Below are 24,696 nucleotides of genomic sequence, written 5' to 3'. Positions count from 1 at the left end.
ACAGGACACGGGGAGCGTGAGTAGTGAATGAGGACACGGGAGTGAGAGTCGTGAACAGGACACGGGGAGCGTGAGAATGGAACAGGACACGGGGATTGTGAGTAGTGAATGAGGACACGGGAGTGAGAGTAGTGATCAGGACACAGGGAGTGTGAGAAGGGAACAGAACACGGGGAGCGTGAGAATGGAACAGGACACGGGGAGCGTGAGAATGGAACAGGACACGGGGAGCGTGAGAATGGAACAGGACACGGGGAGTGTGAGAAGGGAACAGGACAAGTAAAGTGTGAGAAGTGAACAGGAGATGGGGAGCGTGAGAAGGTAACAGGACATGGGGAGTATGAGAAGTGAACAGGACACGGGGAGGATGAGAAGTGAACAGGACACGGGGAGTGTGAGAATGGAACAGGACACGGGGAGTGTGAGAAGGGGACAGGACAAGTAAAGTGTGAGAAGTGAACAGGACATGGGGAGCGTGAGAAGGGAACAGGACAAGTAAAGTGTGAGAAGTGAACAGGACATGGGGAGCGTGAGAAGGGAACAGGACACGGGGAGTATGAGAAGTGAACAGGACACGGGGAGTATGAGAAGTGAACAGGACACGGGGAGTGTGAGAATTGAACAGAATACGGGGAGCGTGAGAATGGAACAGGACAAGTAAAGTGTGAGAAGTGAACAGGACATGGGGAGTGTGAGAAGGTAACAGGTCACGGGGAGTATGAGAAGTGAACAGGACACGGGGAGTGTGAGAAGTGAACAGGACACGGGGAGCGTGAGAAGGGAACAGGACAAGTAAAGTATGAGAAGTGAACAGGACACAGGGAGTGTGAGTGGTGAACAGGACACGGGGAGTGTGAGAATGGAACTGGACACAGGGAGTGTGAAAATGGAACGGGACATGGGGAGCGCGAGAAGGGAACAGGACACGGGGAGTGTGAGAATGGAACAGGACATGGGGAGTGTGAGAATGCAACGGGACATGGGGAGTGTGAGTGGTGAATGAGGACACGGGAGTGAGAGTAGTGAACAGGACACAGGGAGTGTGAGAAGGGAACAAGAGACGGGGAGTGTGAGTGGTGAACAGGACACGGGGAGTGTGAGAATTGAACAGAACACTGGGAGCGTGAGAATCGAACAGGACATGGGGAGCGTGAGTAGTGAATGAGGACACGGGAGTGAGAGTAGTGAACAGGACACGGGGAGCGTGAGAAGGGAACAGGAAACGGGGAGCATGAGAATGGAACAGGACACGGGGAGTGTGAGAAGTGAACAGGACATGGGGAGCGTGAGAAGTGAACAGGACACGGGGAGCGTGAGAATGGAACAGGACAAGTAAAGTGTGAGAAGTGAACAGGACATGGGGAGCGTGAGAAGGGAACAGGACACGGGGAGTGTGAGAATGGAACAGGACAAGTAAAGTGTGAGAATGGAACAGGACACGGGGAGTGTGAGAAGGGAACAGGACACGGGGAGTGTGAGAAGGGAACAGGACAAGTAAAGTGTGAGAAGTGAACAGGACATGGGGAGTGTGAGAATGCATCAGGACACGGGGAGCGTGAGAATGGAACAGAACACGGGGAGTGTGAGAAGTGAACAGGACACGGGAGTGTTAGAGTAGTAAACATGACAAGGGGAGTGTGAGAAGTGAACAGGACACGGGGAGCGTGAGAATGGAACAGAACACGGGGAGCGTGAGAATGGAACAGGACAAGTGAAGTGTGAGAAGTGAACAGGACATGGGGAGCGTGAGAAGGTAACAGGACACGGGGAGTATGAGAAGTGAACAGGACACGGGGAGTGTGAGAATTGAACAGAACACGGGGAGTGTGAGAATTGAACAGAATACGGGGAGCGTGAGAATGGAACAAGACACGGGGAGCGTGAGAAGTGAACAGGACACAGGGAGCGTGAGAAGGGAACAAGAGACGGGCAGCATGAGAATGGAACAGGACACGGGTAGTGTGAGAAGTGAACAGGACACGGGGAGTGTGAGAATGGAACAGGACAAGTAAAGTGTGAGAAGTGAACAGGACATGGGGAGCATGAGAAGTGAACAGGACACGGGGAGTGTGAGAAGTGAACAGGACACGGGGAGCGTGAGAAGTGAACAGGACACGGGGAGTGTGAGAAGTGAACAGGACACGGGGAGCGTGAGAAGGGAACAGGACAAGTAAAGTATGAGAAGTGAACAGGACACAGGGAGTGTGAGTGGTGAACAGGACACGGGGAGTGTGAGAATGGAACTGGACACAGGGAGTGTGAAAATGGAACGGGACATGGGGAGCGCGAGAAGGGAACAGGACACGGGGAGTGTGAGAATGGAACAGGACATGGGGAGTGTGAGAATGCAACGGGACATGGGGAGTGTGAGTGGTGAATGAGGACACGGGAGTGAGAGTAGTGAACAGGACACAGGGAGTGTGAGAAGGGAACAAGAGACGGGGAGTGTGAGTGGTGAACAGGACACGGGGAGTGTGAGAATTGAACAGAACACTGGGAGCGTGAGAATCGAACAGGACATGGGGAGCGTGAGTAGTGAATGAGGACACGGGAGTGAGAGTAGTGAACAGGACACGGGGAGCGTGAGAAGGGAACAGGAAACGGGGAGCATGAGAATGGAACAGGACACGGGGAGTGTGAGAAGTGAACAGGACATGGGGAGCGTGAGAAGTGAACAGGACACGGGGAGCGTGAGAATGGAACAGGACAAGTAAAGTGTGAGAAGTGAACAGGACATGGGGAGCGTGAGAAGGGAACAGGACACGGGGAGTGTGAGAATGGAACAGGACAAGTAAAGTGTGAGAATGGAACAGGACACGGGGAGTGTGAGAAGGGAACAGGACACGGGGAGTGTGAGAAGGGAACAGGACAAGTAAAGTGTGAGAAGTGAACAGGACATGGGGAGTGTGAGAATGCATCAGGACACGGGGAGCGTGAGAATGGAACAGAACACGGGGAGTGTGAGAAGTGAACAGGACACGGGAGTGTTAGAGTAGTAAACATGACAAGGGGAGTGTGAGAAGTGAACAGGACACGGGGAGCGTGAGAATGGAACAGAACACGGGGAGCGTGAGAATGGAACAGGACAAGTGAAGTGTGAGAAGTGAACAGGACATGGGGAGCGTGAGAAGGTAACAGGACACGGGGAGTATGAGAAGTGAACAGGACACGGGGAGTGTGAGAATTGAACAGAACACGGGGAGTGTGAGAATTGAACAGAATACGGGGAGCGTGAGAATGGAACAAGACACGGGGAGCGTGAGAAGTGAACAGGACACAGGGAGCGTGAGAAGGGAACAAGAGACGGGCAGCATGAGAATGGAACAGGACACGGGTAGTGTGAGAAGTGAACAGGACACGGGGAGTGTGAGAATGGAACAGGACAAGTAAAGTGTGAGAAGTGAACAGGACATGGGGAGCATGAGAAGGGAACAGGACAAGTGAAGTGTGAGAAGGGAACAGGACACAGTGAGCGTGAGAAGGGAAAAGGACACGGGGAGTGTGAGAAGTGAACAGGACACGGGGAGGGTGAGTGGTGAACAAGACACGGGGAGCGTGAGAATGGAACAGGACACGGGGAGTGTGCGAATGGAACAGGACACGGGGAGTGTGAGAATGCATCAGGACACGGGGAGCGTGAGAATGGAACAGGATACGGGGAGTGTGAGAATGGAACAGAACACGGGGAGTGTGAGAAGTGAACAGGACACGGGGAGTGTGAGAATGGAACAGGACACGGGGAGTGTGAGAATGGAACAGGACACAGGGAGTGTGAGTGGTGAACAGGACACGGGAAGTGTGAGAATGGAACTGGACACAGGGAGTGTGAAAATGGAACGGGACATGGGGAGCGCGAGAAGGGAACAGGACACGGGGAGTGTGAGAATGGAACAGGACATACGGAGTGTGAGAATGGAACGGGACATGGGGAGTGTGAGCAGTGAATGAGGACACGGGAGTGAGAGTAGTGAACAGGACACAGGGAGTGTGAGAAGGGAACAAGAGACGGGGAGTGTGAGTGGTGAACAGGACACGGGGAGTGTGAGAATTGAACAGAACACGGGGAGCGTGAGAATGGAACAGGACACGGGGAGCGTGAGTAGTGAATGAGGACACGGGAGTGAGAGTAGTGAACAGGACACGGGGAGCGTGAGAAGGGAACAGGAGACGGGGAGCATGAGAATGGAACAGGACACGGGGAGTGTGAGAAGTGAACAGGACACGGGGAGTGTGAGAAAGGAAAGGGACACGGGGAGTGTGAGAAGTGAACAGGACACGGGGAGTGTGAGAATGGAACAGGACACGGGGAGTGTGAGAATGGATCAGGACACGGGGTGTGTGAGAATGGAAAGGGACATGGGGAGCGCGAGAAGTGAACAGGACACGGGGAGTGTGAAAATGGAACAGGACACGGGGAGCGTGAGAAGTGAATGGGACACGGGGAGCGTGAGAAGGGAACAGGATACGGGGAGCGTGAGAAGTGAACAGGACACGGGGAGCGTGAAAATGGAACAGGACACGGGGAGCGTGAGAAGGGAACAGGACATGGGGAGTGTGAAAATGGAACAGGACACGGGGAGCGTGAGAAGTGAACAGGACACGGGGAGCGTGAGAAGGGAACAGGACACGGGGAGCGTCAGAAGTGAACAGGACACGGGGAGCGTGAGAAGGGAACAGGAGACGGGGAGCATGAGAATGGAACAGGACACGGGGAGTGTGAGAAGTGAACAGGACACGGGGAGTGTGAGAATGCATCAGGACACGGGGAGCGTGAGAATGGAACAGAACACGGGGAGTGTGAGAAGTGAACAGGACATGGGGAGTGTGAGAATGCATCAGGACACGGGGAGCGTGAGAATGGAACGGAACACGGGGAGTGTGAGAAGTGAACAGGACACGGGAGTGTTAGAGTAGTAAACATGACAAGGGGAGTGTGAGAAGTGAACAGGACACGGGGAGCGTGAGAAGGGAACAGGACACGGGGAGCGTGAGAATGGAACAGAACACGGGGAGCGTGAGAATCGAACAGGACAAGTGAAGTGTGAGAAGTGAACAGGACATGGGGAGCGTGAGAAGGTAACAGGACATGGGGAGTATGAGAAGTGAACAGGACACGGGGAGTGTGAGAATTGAACAGAACACGGGGAGTGTGAGAATTGAACAGAATACGGGGAGCATGAGAATGGAACAGGACACGGGGAGCGTGAGAAGTGAACAGGACACGGGGAGCGTGAGAAGGGAACAAGAGACGGGCAGCATGAGAATGGAACAGGACACGGGGAGTGTGAGAAGTGAACAGGACACGGGGAGTGTGAGAATGGAACAGGACAAGTAAAGTGTGAGAAGTGAACAGGACATGGGGAGCATGAGAAGGGAACAGGACAAGTGAAGTGTGAGAAGGGAACAGGACACAGTGAGCGTGAGAAGGGAAAAGGACACGGGGAGTGTGAGAAGTGAACAGGACACGGGGAGTGTGAGTGGTGAACAAGACACGGGGAGCGTGAGAATGGAACAGGACACGGGGAGTGTGCGAATGGAACAGGACACGGGGAGTGTGAGAATGCATCAGGACACGGGGAGCGTGAGAATGGAACAGGACACGGGGAGTGTGAGAATGGAACAGAACACGGGGAGTGTGAGAAGTGAACAGGACACGGGGAGTGTGAGAATGGAACAGGACACGGGGAGTGTGAGAATGGAACAGGACACAGGGAGTGTGAGTGGTGAACAGGACACGGGGAGTGTGAGAATGGAACTGGACACAGGGAGTGTGAAAATGGAACGGGACATGGGGAGCGCGAGAAGGGAACAGGACACGGGGAGTGTGAGAATGGAACAGGACATAGGGAGTGTGAGAATGGAACGGGACACGGGGAGCGTGAGTAGTGAATGAGGACACGGGAGTGAGAGTAGTGAACAGGACACGGGGAGTGTGAGAATGGAACAGGACAAGTAAAGTGTGAGAAGTGAACAGGACATGGGGAGTGTGAGAAGGGAACAGGACACGGGGAGCGTGAGAATGGAGCAGGACAAGTAAAGTGTGAGAAGTGAACAGGACATGGGGAGCGTGAGAAGGGAACAGGACACGGGGATTGTGAGAATGGAACAGGACAAGTAAAGTGTGAGAATGGAACAGGACTCGGGGAGTGTGAGAAGGGAACAGGACACGGGGAGCGTGAGAATGGAACAGAACACGGAGAGCGTGAGAATGGAACAGGACAAGTGAAGTGTGAGAAGTGAACAGGACACAGTGAGCGTGAGAAGGGAAAAGGACATGGGGAGTGTGAGAAGGGAACAGGACACGGGGAGTGTGAGAATGGAACAGGACACAGGGAGCGTGAGAATGGAACAGGACATGGGGAGTGTGAGAATGGAACAGAACACGGGGAGCGTGAGAAGTGAACAGGACACGGGGAGCGTGAGAAGGGAACAGGAGACGGGGAGTGTGAAAATGGAACAGGACACGGGGAGTGTGAGAAGTGAACAGGACACGGGGAGCGTGAGAATGGAACAGGACAAGTAAAGTGTGAGAAGTGAACAGGACATGGGGAGCGTGAGAAGGGAACAGGACACGGGGAGCGTGAGAATGGAACAGGACAAGTAAAGTGTGAGAAGTGAACAGGACATGGGGAGCGTGAGAAGGGAACAGGACACGGGGAGTGTGAGAATGGAACAGGACAAGTAAAGTGTGAGAATGGAACAGGACACGGGGAGTGTGAGAAGGGAACAGGACACGGGGAGCGTGAGATTGGAACAGAACACGGGGAGTGTGAGAATGGAACAGGACACAGGGAGCGTGAGAATGGAACAGGACATGGGGAGTGTGAGAATGGAACAGAACACGGGGAGCGTGAGAAGTGAACAGGACACGGGGAGCGTGAGAAGGGAACAGGAGACGGGGAGTGTGAAAATGGAACAGGACACGGGGAGTGTGAGAAGTGAACAGGACACGGGGAGCGTGAGAATGGAACAGGACAAGTAAAGTGTGAGAAGTGAACAGGACATGGGGAGCGTGAGAAGGGAACAGGACACGGGGAGCGTGAGAATGGAACAGGACAAGTAAAGTGTGAGAAGTGAACAGGACATGGGGAGCGTGAGAAGGGAACAGGACACGGGGAGTGTGAGAATGGAACAGGACAAGTAAAGTGTGAGAATGGAACAGGACACGGGGAGTGTGAGAAGGGAACAGGACACGGGGAGCGTGAGATTGGAACAGAACACGGGGAGTGTGAGAATGGAACAGGACAAGTGAAGTGTGAGAAGTGAACAGGACACAGTGAGCGTGAGAAGGGAAAAGGTCATGGGGAGTGTGAGAAGGGAACAGGACACGGGGAGTGTGAGAATGGAACAGGACACAGGGAGTGTGAGAATGGAACAGGACACGGGGAGCATGAGAATGGAACAGGACACGGGGAGCGTGAGAATGGAACAGGACACGGGGAGTGTGAGAAGGGAAAAGGTCATGGGGAGTGTGAGAATGGAACAGGACACGGGGAGCGTGAGAATGGAACAGGACACGGGGAGCGTGAGAATGGAACAGGACACGGGGAGTGTGAGAATGGAACAGATCACGGGGAGTGTGAGAAGTGAACAGGACACGTGGAGTGTGAGAATGGAACAGGACACGGGGAGTGTGAGAATGGATCAGGACACGGGGAGTGTGAGAATGTAACGGGACATGGGGAGCGCGAGAAGTGAACAGGACACGGGGAGTGTGAAAATGGAACAGGACACGGGGAGCGTGAGAAGTGAATGGGACACGGGGAGCGTGATTTGTGAACAGGACACGGGGAGCGTGAGAAGTGAACAGGACACGGGGAGCGTGAAAATGGAACAGGACACGGGGAGTGTGAGAAGTGAATAGGACACGGGGAGCGTGAGAAGGGAACAGGACATGGAGAGTGTGAAAATGGAACAGGACACGGGGAGCGTGAGAAGTGAACAGGACACGGGGAGCGTGAGAAGGGAACAGGACACGGGGAGCGTGAGAAGTGAACAGGACATGGGGAGCGTGAGAAGGGAACAGGAGACGGGGAGCATGAGAATGGAACAGGACACGGGGAGTGTGAGAAGTGAACAGGACACGGGGAGTGTGAGTGGTGAACAAGACACGGGGAGTGTGAGAATGGAACAGGACACGGGGAGTGTGAGAATGGAACAGGATACGGGGAGTGTGAGAAGTGAACAGGACAAGGGGAGTGTGAGTGGTGAACAAGACACGGGGAGTGTGAGAATGGAACAGGACACGTGGAGTGTGAGAATGGAACAAGACACGGGGTGTGTGAGAATGGAACAGGACACGGGGAGTGTGAGAAGTGAACAGGACACGGGGAGCGTGAGAATGGAACAGGACAAGTAAAGTGTGAGAAGTGAACAGGACATGGGGAGCGTGAGAAGGGAACAGGACACGGGGAGCGTGAGAATGGAACAGGACAAGTAAAGTGTGAGAAGTGAACAGGACATGGGGAGCGTGAGAAGGGAACAGGACACGGGGAGTGTGAGAATGGAACAGGACAAGTAAAGTGTGAGAATGGAACAGGACACGGGGAGTGTGAGAAGGGAACAGGACACGGGGAGCGTGAGATTGGAACAGAACACGGGGAGTGTGAGAATGGAACAGGACACAGGGAGCGTGAGAATGGAACAGGACATGGGGAGTGTGAGAATGGAACAGAACACGGGGAGCGTGAGAAGTGAACAGGACACGGGGAGCGTGAGAAGGGAACAGGAGACGGGGAGTGTGAAAATGGAACAGGACACGGGGAGTGTGAGAAGTGAACAGGACACGGGGAGCGTGAGAATGGAACAGGACAAGTAAAGTGTGAGAAGTGAACAGGACATGGGGAGCGTGAGAAGGGAACAGGACACGGGGAGCGTGAGAATGGAACAGGACAAGTAAAGTGTGAGAAGTGAACAGGACATGGGGAGCGTGAGAAGGGAACAGGACACGGGGAGTGTGAGAATGGAACAGGACAAGTAAAGTGTGAGAATGGAACAGGACACGGGGAGTGTGAGAAGGGAACAGGACACGGGGAGCGTGAGATTGGAACAGAACACGGGGAGTGTGAGAATGGAACAGGACAAGTGAAGTGTGAGAAGTGAACAGGACACAGTGAGCGTGAGAAGGGAAAAGGTCATGGGGAGTGTGAGAAGGGAACAGGACACGGGGAGTGTGAGAATGGAACAGGACACAGGGAGTGTGAGAATGGAACAGGACACGGGGAGCATGAGAATGGAACAGGACACGGGGAGCGTGAGAATGGAACAGGACACGGGGAGTGTGAGAAGGGAAAAGGTCATGGGGAGTGTGAGAATGGAACAGGACACGGGGAGCGTGAGAATGGAACAGGACACGGGGAGCGTGAGAATGGAACAGGACACGGGGAGTGTGAGAATGGAACAGATCACGGGGAGTGTGAGAAGTGAACAGGACACGTGGAGTGTGAGAATGGAACAGGACACGGGGAGTGTGAGAATGGATCAGGACACGGGGAGTGTGAGAATGTAACGGGACATGGGGAGCGCGAGAAGTGAACAGGACACGGGGAGTGTGAAAATGGAACAGGACACGGGGAGCGTGAGAAGTGAATGGGACACGGGGAGCGTGATTCGTGAACAGGACACGGGGAGCGTGAGAAGTGAACAGGACACGGGGAGCGTGAAAATGGAACAGGACACGGGGAGTGTGAGAAGTGAATAGGACACGGGGAGCGTGAGAAGGGAACAGGACATGGAGAGTGTGAAAATGGAACAGGACACGGGGAGCGTGAGAAGTGAACAGGACACGGGGAGCGTGAGAAGGGAACAGGACACGGGGAGCGTGAGAAGTGAACAGGACATGGGGAGCGTGAGAAGGGAACAGGAGACGGGGAGCATGAGAATGGAACAGGACACGGGGAGTGTGAGAAGTGAACAGGACACGGGGAGTGTGAGTGGTGAACAAGACACGGGGAGTGTGAGAATGGAACAGGACACGGGGAGTGTGAGAATGGAACAGGATACGGGGAGTGTGAGAAGTGAACAGGACAAGGGGAGTGTGAGTGGTGAACAAGACACGGGGAGTGTGAGAATGGAACAGGACACGTGGAGTGTGAGAATGGAACAAGACACGGGGTGTGTGAGAATGGAACAGGACACGGGGAGTGTGAGAAGTGAACAGGACACGGGGAGTGTGAGAATGCATCAGGACACAGGGAGCGTGAGATTGGAACAGAACACGGGGAGTGTGAGAAGGGAACAAGACAAGGGGAATGTGAATGGTGAACAGGACACGGGGAGTGAGATTAGTAAACATGACAAGGGGAGTGTGAGAAGTGAACAGGACACGGGGAACGTGAGACGGGAACAGGACACGGGGAGTGTGAGTGGTGAATAGGACACAGGGAGTGTGAGTGGTGAGCAGGACACGGGGAGTGTGAGTGGTGAACAGGACACGGGGAATGTGAGTGGTGAACAGGACACGGGGCATGTGAGTGGTGAACAGAATACGGGGAGTGTGAGAGGTGAACAGGAGACGGGGTGTGTGAGAGGTGAACAGGGCACGGGGAGTGTGAGTGGTGAACAGGACACGGGGAGATTGAGTGGTGAACAGGACACGGGGAGTGTGAGAGGTGAACAGGACACGGGGAGTGTGAGTGGTGATCAAACGCATGGGGAGTGTGAGTGGTGAACAGGACACGGGGAGTGTGAGAGGTGAACAGGACACGGGGAGCGTGAGAAGGGAACAGGACACGGGGAGCGTGAGAAGGGAACAGGACACGGGGAGCGTGAGAAGTGAACAGGACATGGGGAGCGTGAGAAGGGAACAGGGCGCAGGGAATGTGAGTGGTGAACAGGGCATGGGGAATGTGAGTGGTGAACAGGACACGGGGAATGGCAGTGGTGAACAGGACACGGGGAATGTGATGGTAAACAGGGCATGGGGAATGTGAGTGGTGAACAGGGAACGGGGAATGTGAGTGGTGAACAGGACACGGGGAATGTGAGTGGTGAACAGGACACGGGGAATGGCAGTGGTGAACAGGGCATGGGGAATGTGGGTGGTGAACAGGGCATGGGGAATGTGAGTGGTGAACAGGGCACGGGGAATGGCAGTGGTGAACAGGGCACGGGGAATGTGAGTGGTGAACAGGACACGGGGAGTGTGAGTGGTGGACAGGACACGGGGGGCGTGAGTGGTGAACAGGACACGGGGAGCGTGAGTGGTGAACAGGACACGGGGAGCGTGAGTGGTGAACAGGACACGGGGAGTCTGAGTGGTGAACAGGACACGGGGAGTCTGAGTGGTGAACAGGACACGGGGAGTGTGAGTGGTGAACAGGACACGGGGAGTGTGAGTGGTGAACAGGACACGGGGAGTCTGAGTGGTGAACAGGACACGGGGAGTGTGAGTGGTGAACAGGGCACGGGGAGTGTGAGTGGTGAACAGGGCACGGGGAGTGTGAGTGGTGAACAGGACACGGGGAGTGTGAGTGGTGAACAGGGCACGGGGAGTGTGAGTGGTGAACAGGGCACGGGGAGTGTGAGTGGTGAACAGGGCACGGGGAGTGTGAGTGGTGAACAGGGCACGGGGAGTGTGAGTGGTGAACAGGGCTGCCCGTTGCACAACTTCCTGCCCCTGACTGCTGTCGGTTTCCTGTTTGTTTTCACAGGAAGTTCTGTTGATAAGATAAAGAGCTGGCTGGAGGATTGTGGGTAAGATGATGTCTGAATTACAAAGCTATTTCCTCTGATGTCACTGAGTGTATTTTATCCTCTGATGTCACTGAGTGTATTTTATCCTCTGATGTCACTGAGTGTATTTTATCCTCTGATGTCACTGAGTGTATTTTATCCTCTGATGTCACTGAGTGTATTTGGTGGTTTGGATCGTTGAGATATTTTACACAATGCTGCCCCTCACATTCACACCGTGCTCCACACACAGAGTGTAGCTGGGTGAGTATTTACTCAGGCTGCCCCTCTGTTGCATGTGACCCTGGGTCTACACTTTACAATGACCTGATTCCCACCACCAGTCATCACCTGGTGAGGACAAGTGAGAGGCAACTGGGATGGCATTTTTAAGGACTCAGTGGTTTCCTTGCAACACAGAGAGAGGCAGACCAGATTACTCGAATAATTTACATGCAGCAGGTGTGAGCTCAGTGATAGCACTGTCGGAGGGTCAGTACTGAGGGCGCGCTGCACTGTCGGAGGGTCAGTACTGAGGGAGCGCTGCACTGTCAGAGGGTCAGTACTGAGGGAGCGCTGCACTGTCGGAGGGGCAGTACTGAGGGAGCGCTGCACTGTCGGAGGGTCAGTACTGAGGGAGCGCTGCACTGTCGGAGGGTCAGTACTGAGGGAGCGCTGCACTGTCGGAGGGTCAGTACTGAGGGAGCGCTGCACTGTCGGAGGGTCAGTACTGAGGGAGCGCTGCACTGTCGGAGGGTCAGTACTGAGGGAGCGCTGCACTGTCGGAGGGTCAGTACTGAGGGAGCGCTGCACTGTCGGAGGGTCAGTACTGAGGGCGCGCTGCACTGTCGGAGGGTCAGTACTGAGGGAGCGCTGCACTGTCGGAGGGTCAGTACTGAGGGAGCGCTTTCACTGTCGGAGGGTCAGGACTGAGGGAGCGCTGCACTGTCGGAGGGTCAGTACTGAGGGAGCGCTGCACTGTCGGAGGGTCAGTACTGAGGGAGCGCTGCACTGTCGGAGGGTCAGTACTGAGGGAGCGCTGCACTGTCGGAGGGTCAGTACTGAGGGAGCGCTTTCACTGTCGGAGGGTCAGTACTGAGGGAGCGCTGCACTGTCGGAGGGTCAGTACTGAGGGAGCGCTGCACTGTCGGAGGGTCAGTACTGAGGGAGCGCTTTCACTGTCGGAGGGTCAGTACTGAGGGAGCGCTGCACTGTCGGAGGGGCAGTACTGAGGGAGCGCTACACTGTCGGAGGGTCAGTACTGAGGGAGCGCTGCACTGTCGGAGGGTCAGTACTGAGGGAGCGCTGCACTGTCGGAGGGTCAGTACTGAGGGAGCGCTTTCACTGTCGGAGGGTCAGTACTGAGGGAGCGCTGCACTGTCGGAGGGGCAGTACTGAGGGAGCGCTGCACTGTCGGAGGGTCAGTACTGAGGGAGAGCTGCACTGTTGGAGAGTCAGTATTGAGGGAGTGCTGCACTGTCGGAGGGTCAGTACTGAGGGAGCGATGCACTGTCGGAGGGGCAGTACTGAGGGAGCGCTGCACTGTCGGAGGGTCAGTACTGAGGGAGCGCTGCACTGTCGGAGGGTCAGTACTGAGGGAGCGCTGCACTGTCGGAGGGTCAGTACTGAGGGAGCGCTGCACTGTCGGAGGGTCAGTACTGAGGGAGTGCTGCACTGTCGGAGGGTCAGTACTGAGGGAGCGCTGCACTGTCGGAGTGTCAGTACTGAGGGAGCGCTGCACTGTCGGAGGGTCAGTACTGAGGGAGCGCTGCACTGTCGGAGGGTCAGTACTGAGGGAGCGCTGCACTGTCGGAGGGTCAGTACTGAGGGCGAGTGCTGCACTGTCGGAGGGTCAGTACTGAGGGAGCGCTGCACTGTCGGAGGGTCAGTACTGAGGGAGCGCTGCACTGTCGGAGGGTCAGTACTGAGGGAGCGCTGCACTGTCGGAGGGTCAGTACTTGAGGGAGCGCTTTCACTGTCGGAGGGTCAGTACTGAGGGAGCGCTGCACTGTCGGAGGGTCAGTACTGAGGGAGCGCTGCACTGTCGGAGGGTCAGTACTGAGGGCGCGCTGCACTGTCGGAGGGTCAGTACTGAGGGAGCGCTGCACTGTCGGAGGGTCAGTACTGAGGGAGCGCTGCACTGTCGGAGTGTCAGTACTGAGGGAGCGCTGCACTGTCGGAGGGTCAGTACTGAGGGAGCGCTGCACTGTCGGAGGGTCAGTACTGAGGGAGCGCTGCACTGTCGGAGGGTCAGTACTGAGGGAGCGCTGCACTGTCGGAGGGTCAGTACTGAGGGAGCGCCGCACTGTCGGAGGGGCAGTACTGAGGGAGCACTGCACTGTCGGAGGGTCAGTACTGAGGGAGCGCTGCACTGTCGGAGGGTCAGTACTGAGGGAGCGCTGCACTGTCGGAGGGTCAGTACTGAGGGAGCGCTGCACTGTCGGAGGGTCAGTACTGAGGGAGCGCTGCACTGTCGGAGGGTCAGTACTGAGGGAGCGCTGCACTGTCGGAGGGTCAGTACTGAGGGCGCGCTGCACTGTCGGAGGGTCAGTACTGAGGGAGCGCTGCACTGTCGGAGGGTCAGTACTGAGGGAGCGCTTTCACTGTCAGAGGGTCAGGACTGAGGGAGCGCTGCACTGTCGGAGGGTCAGTACTGAGGGAGCGCTGCACTGTCGGAGGGTCAGTACTGAGGGAGCGCTGCACTGTCGGAGGGTCAGTACTGAGGGAGCGCTGCACTGTCGGAGGGTCAGTACTGAGGGAGCGCTGCACTGTCGGAGGGTCAGTACTGAGGGAGCGCTGCACTGTCGGAGGGGCAGTACTGAGGGAGCGCTGCACTGTCGGAGGGTCAGTACTGAGGGAGAGCTGCACTGTCGGAGAGTCAGTATTGAGGGAGTGCTGCACTGTCGGAGGGTCAGTACTGAGGGAGTGCTGCACTGTCGGAGGGGCAGTACTGAGGGAGTGCTGCACTGTCGGAGGGTCAGTACTGCGGGAGCGCTGCACTGTCGGAGGGTCAGTACTGAGGGAGCGCTGCACTGTCGGAGGGTCAGTACTGAGGGAGCGCTGCACTGTCGGAGGGTCAGTACTGAGGGAGCGCTGCACTGTCGGAGGGTCAGTACTGAGGGAGCGCTGCACTGTCGGAGGGTCAGTACTGAGGGAGCGCTGCACTGTCGGAGGGTCAGTACTGAGGGAGCGCTGCACTGTCGGAGGGTCAGTACTGAGGGCGAGTGCTGCACTGTCGGAGGGTCAGTACTGAGGGAGCGCTGCATTGTCGGAGGGTCAGTACTGAGGGAGCGCTGCACTGTCGGAGGGTCAGTACTGAGGGAGCGCTTTCACTGTCGGAGGGTCAGGACTGAGGGAGCGCTTTCACTGTCGGAGGGTCAGTGCTGAGGGAGCGCTGCACTGTCAGAGGGTCAGTACTGAGGGAGCGCTGCACTGTCAGAGGGTCAGTACTGAGGGAGCGCTGCACTGTCGGAGGGGCAGTACTGAGGGAGCGCTGCACTGTCGGAGGGGCAGTACTGAGGGAGCGCTGCACTGTCGGAGGGTCAGTACTGAGGGAGCGCTGCACTGTCTGAGGGGCAGTACTGAGGGAGCGCTGCACTGTCGGAGGGTCAGTACTGAGGGAACGCTGCACTGTCGGAGGGTCAGTACTGAGGGAGCGCTGCACTGTCGGAGGGTCAGTACTGAGGGAGCGCTGCACTGTTGGAGGGTCAGTACTGAGGGAGCGCTGCACTGTCGGAGGGTCAGTACTGAGGGAGCGCTGCACTGTCGGAGGGTCAGTACTGAGGGAGCGCTGCACTGTCGGAGGGTCAGTACTGAGGGCGCGCTGCACTGTCGGAGGGTCAGTACTGAGGGAGCGCTGCACTGTCGGAGGGTCAGTAGTGAGGGAGCGCTTTCACTGTCGGAGGGTCAGGACTGAGGGTGCGCTGCACTGTCGGAGGGTCAGTACTGAGGGAGCGCTGCACTGTCGGAGGGTCAGTACTGAGGGAGCGCTGCACTGTCGGAGGGTCAGTACTGAGGGAGCGCTGCACTGTCGGAGGGTCAGTACTGAGGGAGCGCTGCACTGTCGGAGGGTCAGTACTGAGGGAGCGCTGCACTGTCGGAGTGTCAGTACTGAGGGAGCGCTGCACTGTCGGAGGGGCAGTACTGAGGGAGCGCTGCACTGTCGGAGGGTCAGTACTGAGGGAGCGCTGCACTGTCTGAGGGTCAGTACTGAGGGAGCGCTGCACTGTCGGAGGGGCAGTACTGAGGGAGCGCTGCACTGTCGGAGGGTCAGTACTGAGGGAGCGCTGCACTGTCGGAGGGTCAGTACTGAGGGAGCGCTGCACTGTCGGAGGGTCAGTACTGAGGGAGCGCTGCACTGTCGGAGGGTCAGTACTGAGGGAGCGCTGCACTGTCGGAGAGTCAGTACTGAGGGAGCGCTGCACTGTCGGAGGGTCAGTACTGAGGGAGCGCTGCACTGTCTGAGGGGCAGTACTGAGGGAGCGCTGCACTGTCGGAGGGTCAGTACTGAGGGAGCGCTGCACTGTCGGAGGGTCAGTACTGAGGGAGCGCTGCACTGTCGGAGGGGCAGTACTGAGGGAGCGCTGCACTGTCGGAGGGTCAGTACTGAGGGAGTGCTGCACTGTCGGAGGGTCAGTACTGAGGGAGTACTTGGTTCTGTTACCTTAAATCTTTGTCCTCCAATTACCGTCCCTTCTGCCAATGGGAACAGTTTCTCCTTAAAAAAATGTTTCCTCATGTCGCCTCTGGCTCTTTTGTCAATCACTTTAAATCTGTGTCCTCTGGTTACTGAGAGATCGCGAGAGAGATCCCTAGAGAGAGATCCCTCGAGCGAGATCGCGAGAGAGAGATCGTGAGAGAGAGATCGCGAGAGAGATTCCTGGAGAGAGATCCCTAGAGGGAGATCCCTAGAGAGAGATCGCGAGAGAGAGATCGCGAGAGAGATCCCTAGAGAGAGATCCCTAGAGAGAGATCCCTAGAGAGAGATCGTGAGAGAGAGCTCCATAGAGAGAGATTGCGAGAGAGATCCCTCGAGAGAGATCGCGAGAGAGAGATCGCGAGAGAGATCCCTAGAGAGAGATCCCTAGAGAGAGATCCCTAGTGAGAGATCGTGAGAGAGAGCTCCATAGAGAGAGATTGCGAGAGAAATCGTGAGAGATAGCTCCCTAGAGAGAGCTCCCTAGAGAGAGATCGCGAGAGAGATCGAAGATAATGTCTGGTTCGGTGTTGTAAGTAAAGACCCATCGGCGTCTTTCCATAAGGAGAGTATAAAGACTAGCCTGCAGGAGAACGAGCTGGATTACAGAAATTCAGGTGAAGCTGTCGGCCGCCAAAGCAATGATGTGAAGAGTCCAGACCAAGTTAAGTCAGAGTTGGGAAAGTGACCAGAAACGGAGGGGAGGTTGGAAGTGGACACCAAGTACCAGCAGCTTTGGTCCAGGTTCAAAAACACGCAGTAACAGAAAGAGGAGAAAGAGCAGAGAACACTGACAGGCGAGAAGTTGAAGGAGCAGCAAATGGCTGACTTCCAGCTACTGGAGCAAGTGAGAGTGCTTCTCAAGGAGGAGAAATGTCAGCTAACTGCAACTGTCACCAGCATCCAGCAGTTAGTCCATGAGATGGTGGATCAGAGGGAGCTGCGCCAGCAAGGACATGGATCTGGAGGAGAAGACACTGAGCTGGTGGAAGACCTGCAAGGAGTGGGCGGCCCAGCAAGCTGTCCTCTATCTCCGCCTGAAGTGGGAGACCCTCGAGACCTTCGAGGAAGCCCTGAGACCATAAGACCATAAGAGATAGGAGCAGGAGGAGGCCATTCGGCCCCTCGAGCCTGCTCCGCCATTTAATGAGATCATGCTGATCTGATTTTTACCTCAACTCCACTTTCCCGCCCTTTCCCCATATCCTTTGACTTCCTTGCTGATCAAAAATTTGTCTAACTCAGCCTTGAATGTATTCAATGACTCAGCCTCCACAGCTTTATGGGGTAAAAAATTCCAAAATTCACGACCCTCTGGGAGAAGAAATTCCTCCTCATTTCCGTCTTAAACGGGCGACCCCTTATTCTGAGGCTATGCCCCCTAGTTTTAGATTCCCCCATGAGGGGTAACATCCTCTCAGCATCCACCCTATCGAGTCCCCTCAGAATCTTGTATGTTTCAATAAGATCTCCTCTCATTCTTCTAAACTCCAATGAGTATAGACCCAACCTGTTCAATCTTTCCTCATAAGACAACCCTTCCATACCCGGAATCAACCTAGTGAACCTTCTCTGAACTGCCTCCAATGCAAGTATGTCCTTCCTTAAATAAGGGCACCAGAACTGTACGTAGTACTCCAGGTCTGGTCTCACCAGTACCCTGTACAGTTGTAGCATGACTTCCCTGCTTTTATACTCCATCCCCCTAGAAATAAAGGCCAATATTCCGTTTGCCTTCTGGATTACCTGCTGCACCTGTATGTTGACTTTTTGTGTTTCATGTACGAGGACACCCAGATCCCTCTGTACCGCAGCATTTTGTAGTATTTCTCCATTCAAATAATATTTTGCTTTTTTATTTTTCCTCCCAAAGTGGATGACTTCACATTTTCCCACATTATATTCCATTTGCCAAATTTTTGCCCATTCGCTTAACCTGTCAATATCCCTTTGCAGACACTTTGTGTCCTCATCACAACTTGCTTTTCACCTATCTTCATATCATCAGCAAATTTGGCCACAAGACACTCTGTTCCTTCATCCAAGTCATTGATATATATTGTAAATAGTTGAGGCCCCAGCACTGATCCCTGCGGCACCCCACTAGTTACAGATTGCCATTTTGAAAATGACCCTTTTATCCCGACTCTTTGTTTTCTGTTCGTTAGCCAATCCTCTATCCATGCCAGTATATTACCCCCAGCACCATGAGCTCTTATCTTGTGCAGTAATCTTTTATGTGGCACCTTATCGAATGCCTTTTGGAAATCCAAATATACTGCATCCATTGGTTCCCCTTTATCCACCCTGCCCGTTACTTCCTCAAAGAACTCTAATAAATTTGTCAGACATGATTTCCTCTTCATAAAACCATGTTGACTCTCCTTGATTGTATTATGAGTCTCCAAATGTCCTGCTACTACTTCCTTAATAATGGATTCCAGCATTTTCCCAATGACAGATGTTAGGCTAACTGGTCTATAGTTACCTGCTTTCTGTCTCACTCCCTTCTTGAATAGGGGTGTTACGTTTGCGGTTTTCCAATCCGCTGGGACCTTTCCAGAATCTAGTGAATTCTGGAAGATTACAACCAATGCATCCACTATCTCTGTAGTCACTTCCTTTAAGATCCTCGGATGCAAACCATCAGGTCCATGGGACTTGTTAGTCTTCAGACCCATTAGTTATTCGGTTTGCCAGAACACTGGTCCCAGCATGGTTCAGGTGAAGCCTGTCCCGACGGAACAGCTCCCTCTTTCCCCAGTACTGGTGCCGGTGCCCCATGAATCGAAACCCACTTCTCCCACACCAATCTTTGAGCCACACATTCATCTCTCTGATCTGATTTACCCTGTGCCAATTTGCTCGTGGCTCAGGTAATAATCCAGAGATTATCACGTTTGTGGTTCTGCTTTTTAATTTAGTCCCTAGCTGCTCAAACTCTCTCAGCAGAACCTCGTTCTTAGTCCTACCTATCTCGTTGGTACCTAGTGGACCAGGACAACTGGATCCTCCCCCTCCCGTTCCAAGTTTCTCTCCAGCCCTGAGGCGATGTCCTTAACCCTGGCACCGGGGTAGGCAACACAGCCTTCGGACTCTCGCTCTTGGCTGCAGAGAACAGTGTCTATCCTCTAACTATACTGTCGCCTACTACAACCACATTCCTTTTTGCTCCCCCCACTTGAATGGCCCCCTGAACCACGGTGCCGTGGCCAGTTTGCTCATCCTCCCTGCAGTCCCTGCACTCGTCCACAAGGGCTGCAAGAACCTCGTATCTATTGGCACAGGGTAAATCAGATCTGAGAGATGAATGTGTGGACAAGTGCAGGGACTGAGGCTCCTGCAATGCTCCCTCCTGGATCCCCGTTCCTGCCTCACTCGCAGTCACACCCTCCTGTCCCTGACCACGTGTCAATTCTACAGTATTTAGTCGAAGGGGCGTGACTGCTTCCTGGATCAAAGTGTCCGGGTAACTTTCTCCCTCCCTGATGCTTCGCAATGTCCGCAGCTCAGACTCCAGCTCCTCAACTCGGAGCCAAAGTTCCTCGAGCTGCAGACACTTACTGCAGATGTAGTCGTCCTGGACAAAACTGTCCAGTAGCTCCCACATATTGCAGCTGCAACACATCTCCTGCCCTGTCAGAACTATTTTATTTATTTAATTAATTAAAGTCCTAAAAAAGAAGAAAATAGGAGAAATACTCACCACCAATCACCTGCAGTTTTGTTTTGTTGATGCAGTGACCCCCTCTCGGTCCGCCCCACCCCCCCTCGGTCCGCCCCTCTCCCCTCTCGGTCCGCCCCTCTCCCCTCTCGGTCCGTCCCCCTCCCCTCTCGGTCCGCCCCTCTCCCCTCTCGGTCCGCCCCTCCCCCCTCTCGGTCCGCCCCTCCCCCCTCTCGGTCCGCCCCTCCCCCCTCTCGGTCCGCCCCTCCCCCCTCTCGGTCCGCCCCTCCCCTCTCGGTCCGTCCCCCTCCCCTCTCGGTCCGCCCCTCCCCCCTCTCGGTCCGCCCCTCTCCCCTCTCGGTCCGCCCCTCTCCCCTCTCGGTCCGCCCCTCTCCCCTCTCGGTCCGTCCCCCTCTCCGCTCTTGGTCCGCCCCTCTCCCCTCTCGGTCCGTCCCCCTCCCCTCTCGGTCCGCCCCTCCCCCCTCTCGGTGCGCCCCTCTCCCCTCTCGGTCCGCCCCTCTCCCCCCTCGGTCCGCCCCTCTCCCCCCTCGGTCCGCCCCTCTCCCATCTCGGTCCGCCCCTCTCCCCCCTCGGTCCGCCCCCCTCCCCCCTCTCGGTCCGCCCCTCTCCCCCCTCGGTCCGCCCCCCTCTCCCCCCTCGGTCCGCCCCCCTCTCCCCTCTCGGTCCGCCCCTCCCCCCTCTCGGTCCGCCCCTCTCCCCCCTCGGTCCGCCCCCCCTCTCCCCCCTCGGTCCGCCCCCCTCTCCCCTCTCGGTCCGCCCCTCCCCCCCCTCGGTCCGCCCCCCTCTCCCCTCTCGGTCCGCCCCTCTCCCCTCTCGGTCCGCTCCTCTCCCCTCTCGGTCCGCCCCTCTCCCCCCTCGGTCCGCCCCCCTCTCCCCTCTCGGTCCGCCCCTCTCCCCTCTCGGTCCGCCCCCCTCTCCCCTCTCGGTCCGCCCCCCTCTCCCCTCTCGGTCCGCCCCCCTCTCCCCTCTCGGTCCGCCCCTCTCCCCTCTCGGTCGCCCCTCCCCCCTCTGGGTCGCCCCTCCCCCCTCTCGGTCCGCCCCTCCCCCCTCTCGGTCTGCCCCTCCCCCCTCTCGGTCCGCCCCCCTCCCCCCTCTCGGTCCGCTCCTCCCCCCTCTCGGTCCGCCCCTCCCCCCCTCTCGGTCTGCCCCTCTCCCCTCTCGGTCCGCCCCTCTCCTCTCTCGGTCCGCCCCTCTCCCCTCTCGGTCCGCCCCTCTCCCCTCTCGGTCCGCCCCTCCCCTCTCGGTCCGCCCCTCTCCCCTCTCGGTCCGCCCCTCTCCCCTCTCGGTCCGCCCCCCTCCCCCCTCTCGGTCCGCCCCTCTCCCCTCTCGGTCCCCCCCTCTCCTCTCTCGGTCCGCCCCTCCCCTCTCTCGGTCCGCCCCTCTCCCCCCTCGGTCCGCCCCTCTCCCCCCTCTCGGTCCGCCCCTCCCCCCTCTCGGTCCGCCCCTCCCCCCTCTCGGTCCGCCCCTCTCCTCTCTCGGTCCGCCCCTCTCCCCTCTCGGTCCGCCCCCTCTCCTCTCTCGGTCCGCCCCTCTCCCCTCTCGGTCCGCCCCTCTCCCCTCTCGGTCCGCCCCTCTCCCCTCTCGGTCCGCCCCTCTCCCCTCTCGGTCCGCCCCTCTCCCCTCTCGGTCCGCCCCTCTCCCCTCTCGGTCCGCCCCTCTCCCCTCTCGGTCCGCCCCTCCCCCCTCTCGGTCCGCCCCTCCCCCCTCTCGGTCCGCCCCTCTCCCCCCTCGGTCCGCCCCTCTCCCCCCTCTCGGTCCGCCCCTCTCCTCTCTCGGTCCGCCCCTCCCCTCTCTCGGTCCGCCCCTCTCCCCCCTCGGTCCGCCCCTCTCCCCCCTCTCGGTCCGCCCCTCCCCCCTCTCGGTCCGCCCCTCCCCCCTCTCGGTCCGCCCCTCTCCTCTCTCGGTCCGCCCCTCTCCCCCCTCGGTCCGCCCCTCCCCTCTCTCGGTCCGCCCCCCTCTCCCCTCTCGGTCCGCCCCTCCCCCCCTCTCGGTCCGCCCCCTCCCCCCTCTCGGTCCGCCCCTCTCCCCTCTCGGTCCGCCCCCCTCCCCTCTCGGTCCGCCCCTCCCCCCTCTCGGTCCGCCCCTCTCCTCTCTCGGTCCGCCCCTCTCCCCCCTCGGTCCGCCCCTCCCCTCTCTCGGTCCGCCCCTCCCCCCTCTCGGTCCGCCCCCCTCCCCCCTCTCGGTCCGCCCCTCTCCCCTCTCTGTCCGCCCCTCTCCCCTCTCGGTCCGCCCCCCTCCCCCCTCGGTCCGCCCCTCTCCCCTCTCTCGGTCCGCCCCTCCCCCCTCTCGGTCCGCCCCCCTCCCCCCTCGGTCCGCCCCTCTCCCCTCTCTCGGTCCGCCCCCCTCCACTCTCGGTCCGCCCCTCTCCCCTCTCGGTCCGCCCCTCCCCCCTCTCGGTCCGCCCCTCTCCGCCCTCGGTCCGCCCCTCTCCCCTCTCGGTCCGCCCCTCTCCCCTCTCGGTCCGCCCCTCTCTCCCCTCTCGGTCCGCCCCTCTCCCCTCTCGGTCCGCCCCTCTCCCCTCTCGGTCCGCCCCTCTCCCCTCTCGGTCCGCCCCTCTCCTCTCTCGGTCCGCCCCTCTCCCCTCTCGGTCCGCCCCTCTCTCCCCTCTCGGTCCGCCCCTCTCCCCTCTCGGTCCGCCCCTCTCCCCTCTCGGTCCGCCCCTCTCCCCTCTCGGTCCGCCCCTCTCCTCTCTCGGTCCGCCCCTCTCCCCTCTCGGTCCGCCCCTCTCCCCTCTCGGTCCGCCCCTCTCCCCTCTCGGTCCGCCCCCCTCCACTCTCGGTCCGCCCCTCTCCCCTCTCAGTCCGCCCCTCCCCCCTCTCGGTCCGCCCCTCCCCCCTCTCGGTCCGCCCCTCCCCCCTCTCGGTCCGCCCCTCCCCCCTCTCGGTCCGCCCCTCCCCTCTCGGTCCGCCCCTCTCCCCTCTCGGTCTGCCCCTCCCCCCTCTCGGTCCGCCCCTCTCCCCTCTCGGTCTGCCCCTCCCCCCTCTCGGTCCGCCCCTCCCCCCTCTCGGTCCGCCCCTCCCCTCTCGGTCCGCCCCTCTCCCCTCTCTCGGTCCGCCCCTCCCCCCTCTCTCGGTCCGCCCCCCTCCCCTCTCGGTCCGCCCCTCTCCCCCCTCGGTCCGCCCCCTCTCCCCTCTCGGTCCGCCCCCCTCCACTCTCGGTCCGCCCCTCTCCCCTCTCGGTCCGCCCCCTCTCCCCTCTCGGTCCGCCCCCTCTCCCCTCTCGGTCCGCCCCTCTCCCCTCTCGGTCCGCCCCTCTCCCCCCTCGGTCCGCCCCTCTCCCTCTCGGTCCGCCCCTCTCCCCTCTCGGTCCGCCCCTCTCCCCTCTCGGTCCGCCCCTCTCCCCTCTCGGTCCGCCCCTCTCCCCTCTCGGTCCGCCCCCCTCCCCCCTCTCGGTCCGCCCCTCTCCCCTCTCGGTCCGCCCCTCTCCCCTCTCGGTCCGCCCCTCTCCCCTCTCGGTCCGCCCCTCTCCCCTCTCGGTCCGCCCCTCCCCTCTCGGTCCGCCCCTCTCCCCTCTCGGTCCGCCCCTCTCCCCTCTCTCTGTCCGCCCCTCTCCCCTCTCGGTCTGCCCCTCCCCCCTCTCGGTCCGCCCCTCCCCTCTCTCGGTCCGCCCCTCTCCCCTCTCGGTCCGCCCCTCTCCCCTCTCGGTCCGCCCCTCTCCCCTCTCGGTCCGCCCCTCCCCCCTCTCGGTCCGCCCCTCCCCCCTCTCGGTCTGCCCCTCCCCCCTCTCGGTCTGCCCTCCCCCCTCTCGGTCTGCCCCTCCCCCCTCTCGGTCCGCCCCTCTCCCCTCTCGGTCCGCCCCTCCCCCCTCTCGGTCCGCCCCTCCCCCCTCTCGGTCTGCCCCTCCCCCCTCTCGGTCGCCCCTCCCCTCTCGGTCCGCCCCTCTCCCCTCTCGGTCCGCCCCTCTCCCCTCTCGGTCCGCCCCTCTCCCCTCTCTCGGTCCGCCCCTCTCCCCTCTCGGTCCGCCCCCCCTCTCCCCTCTCGGTCCGCCCCTCTCCCCCCTCTCGGTCCGCCCCTCCCCCCTCTCGGTCCGCCCCTCCCCTTCTCCTCGGTCCGCCCCCCTCTCCCCTCTCGGTCCGCCCCTCCCCTCTCTCGGTCCGCCCCCCCTCTCCCCTCTCGGGTCCGTCCCTCTCCCCTCTCGGTCCGCCCCTCTCCCCTCTCGGTCCGCCCCTCTCCCCTCTCGGTCCTCCTCTCCTCTCTCGGTCCGCCCCTCTCCCCCTCTCGGTCCGCCCCTCTCCCCTCTCGGTCCGCCCCTCTCCCCTCTCGGTCCGCCCCCCTCCCTCTCGGTCCGCCCCTCTCTCCCTCTCGGTCCGCCCCTCTCCCCTCTCTCGGTCCGCCCCTCTCCCCTCTCGGTCCTCCCCTCTCCCCTCTCGGTCCGCCCCTCTCCCCTCTCGGTCCTCCCCTCTTCCCCTCTTCGGTCCGCCCTCTCCCCTCTCGGTCCGCCCCTCTCCCTCTCGGTCCGCCCCTCTCCCCTCTCGGTCCGCTCCTCTCCCCTCTCGGTCCGCCCCTCTCCCCTCTCGGTCCGCCCCTCTCCCCTCTCGGTCCGCCCCTCTCCCCTCTCGGTCCGCCCCTCTCCCCTCTCGGTGCGCCCCTCTCCCCTCTCGGTCCGCTCCTCTCCCCTCTCTCGGTCCGCCCCCCTCTCCCCT

At 59.0% G+C, this 24,696-nt stretch overlaps 1 protein-coding gene across 4 annotated transcripts in view; it reads left to right on the top strand.

Annotated features, from left to right (window-relative positions):
* tespa1 (thymocyte expressed, positive selection associated 1) overlaps positions 1 to 24,696 on the top strand; it is a 148,587-nt gene that overhangs the window by 61,547 nt on the left and 62,344 nt on the right. For 2 of the 4 annotated variants that reach the window (XM_067999949.1, XM_067999946.1), the window contains exon 3: positions 11,652 to 11,694. The exons of the other annotated variants lie outside the window; for them this stretch is intronic. In XM_067999949.1, coding sequence (XP_067856050.1) covers positions 11,652 to 11,694 — 43 coding nt within the window. The remainder of the gene's footprint in view (positions 1 to 11,651; positions 11,695 to 24,696) is intronic. 4 annotated transcript variants of the gene reach the window in all.

This window comes from Heptranchias perlo, chromosome 18 (assembly GCF_035084215.1).
Source record: "Heptranchias perlo isolate sHepPer1 chromosome 18, sHepPer1.hap1, whole genome shotgun sequence".
Taxonomy (NCBI): domain Eukaryota; kingdom Metazoa; phylum Chordata; class Chondrichthyes; order Hexanchiformes; family Hexanchidae; genus Heptranchias; species Heptranchias perlo.
The sequence above is the reverse complement of the archived record's forward strand: the minus strand, read 5'-3'. Positions and strand labels throughout refer to the sequence as shown.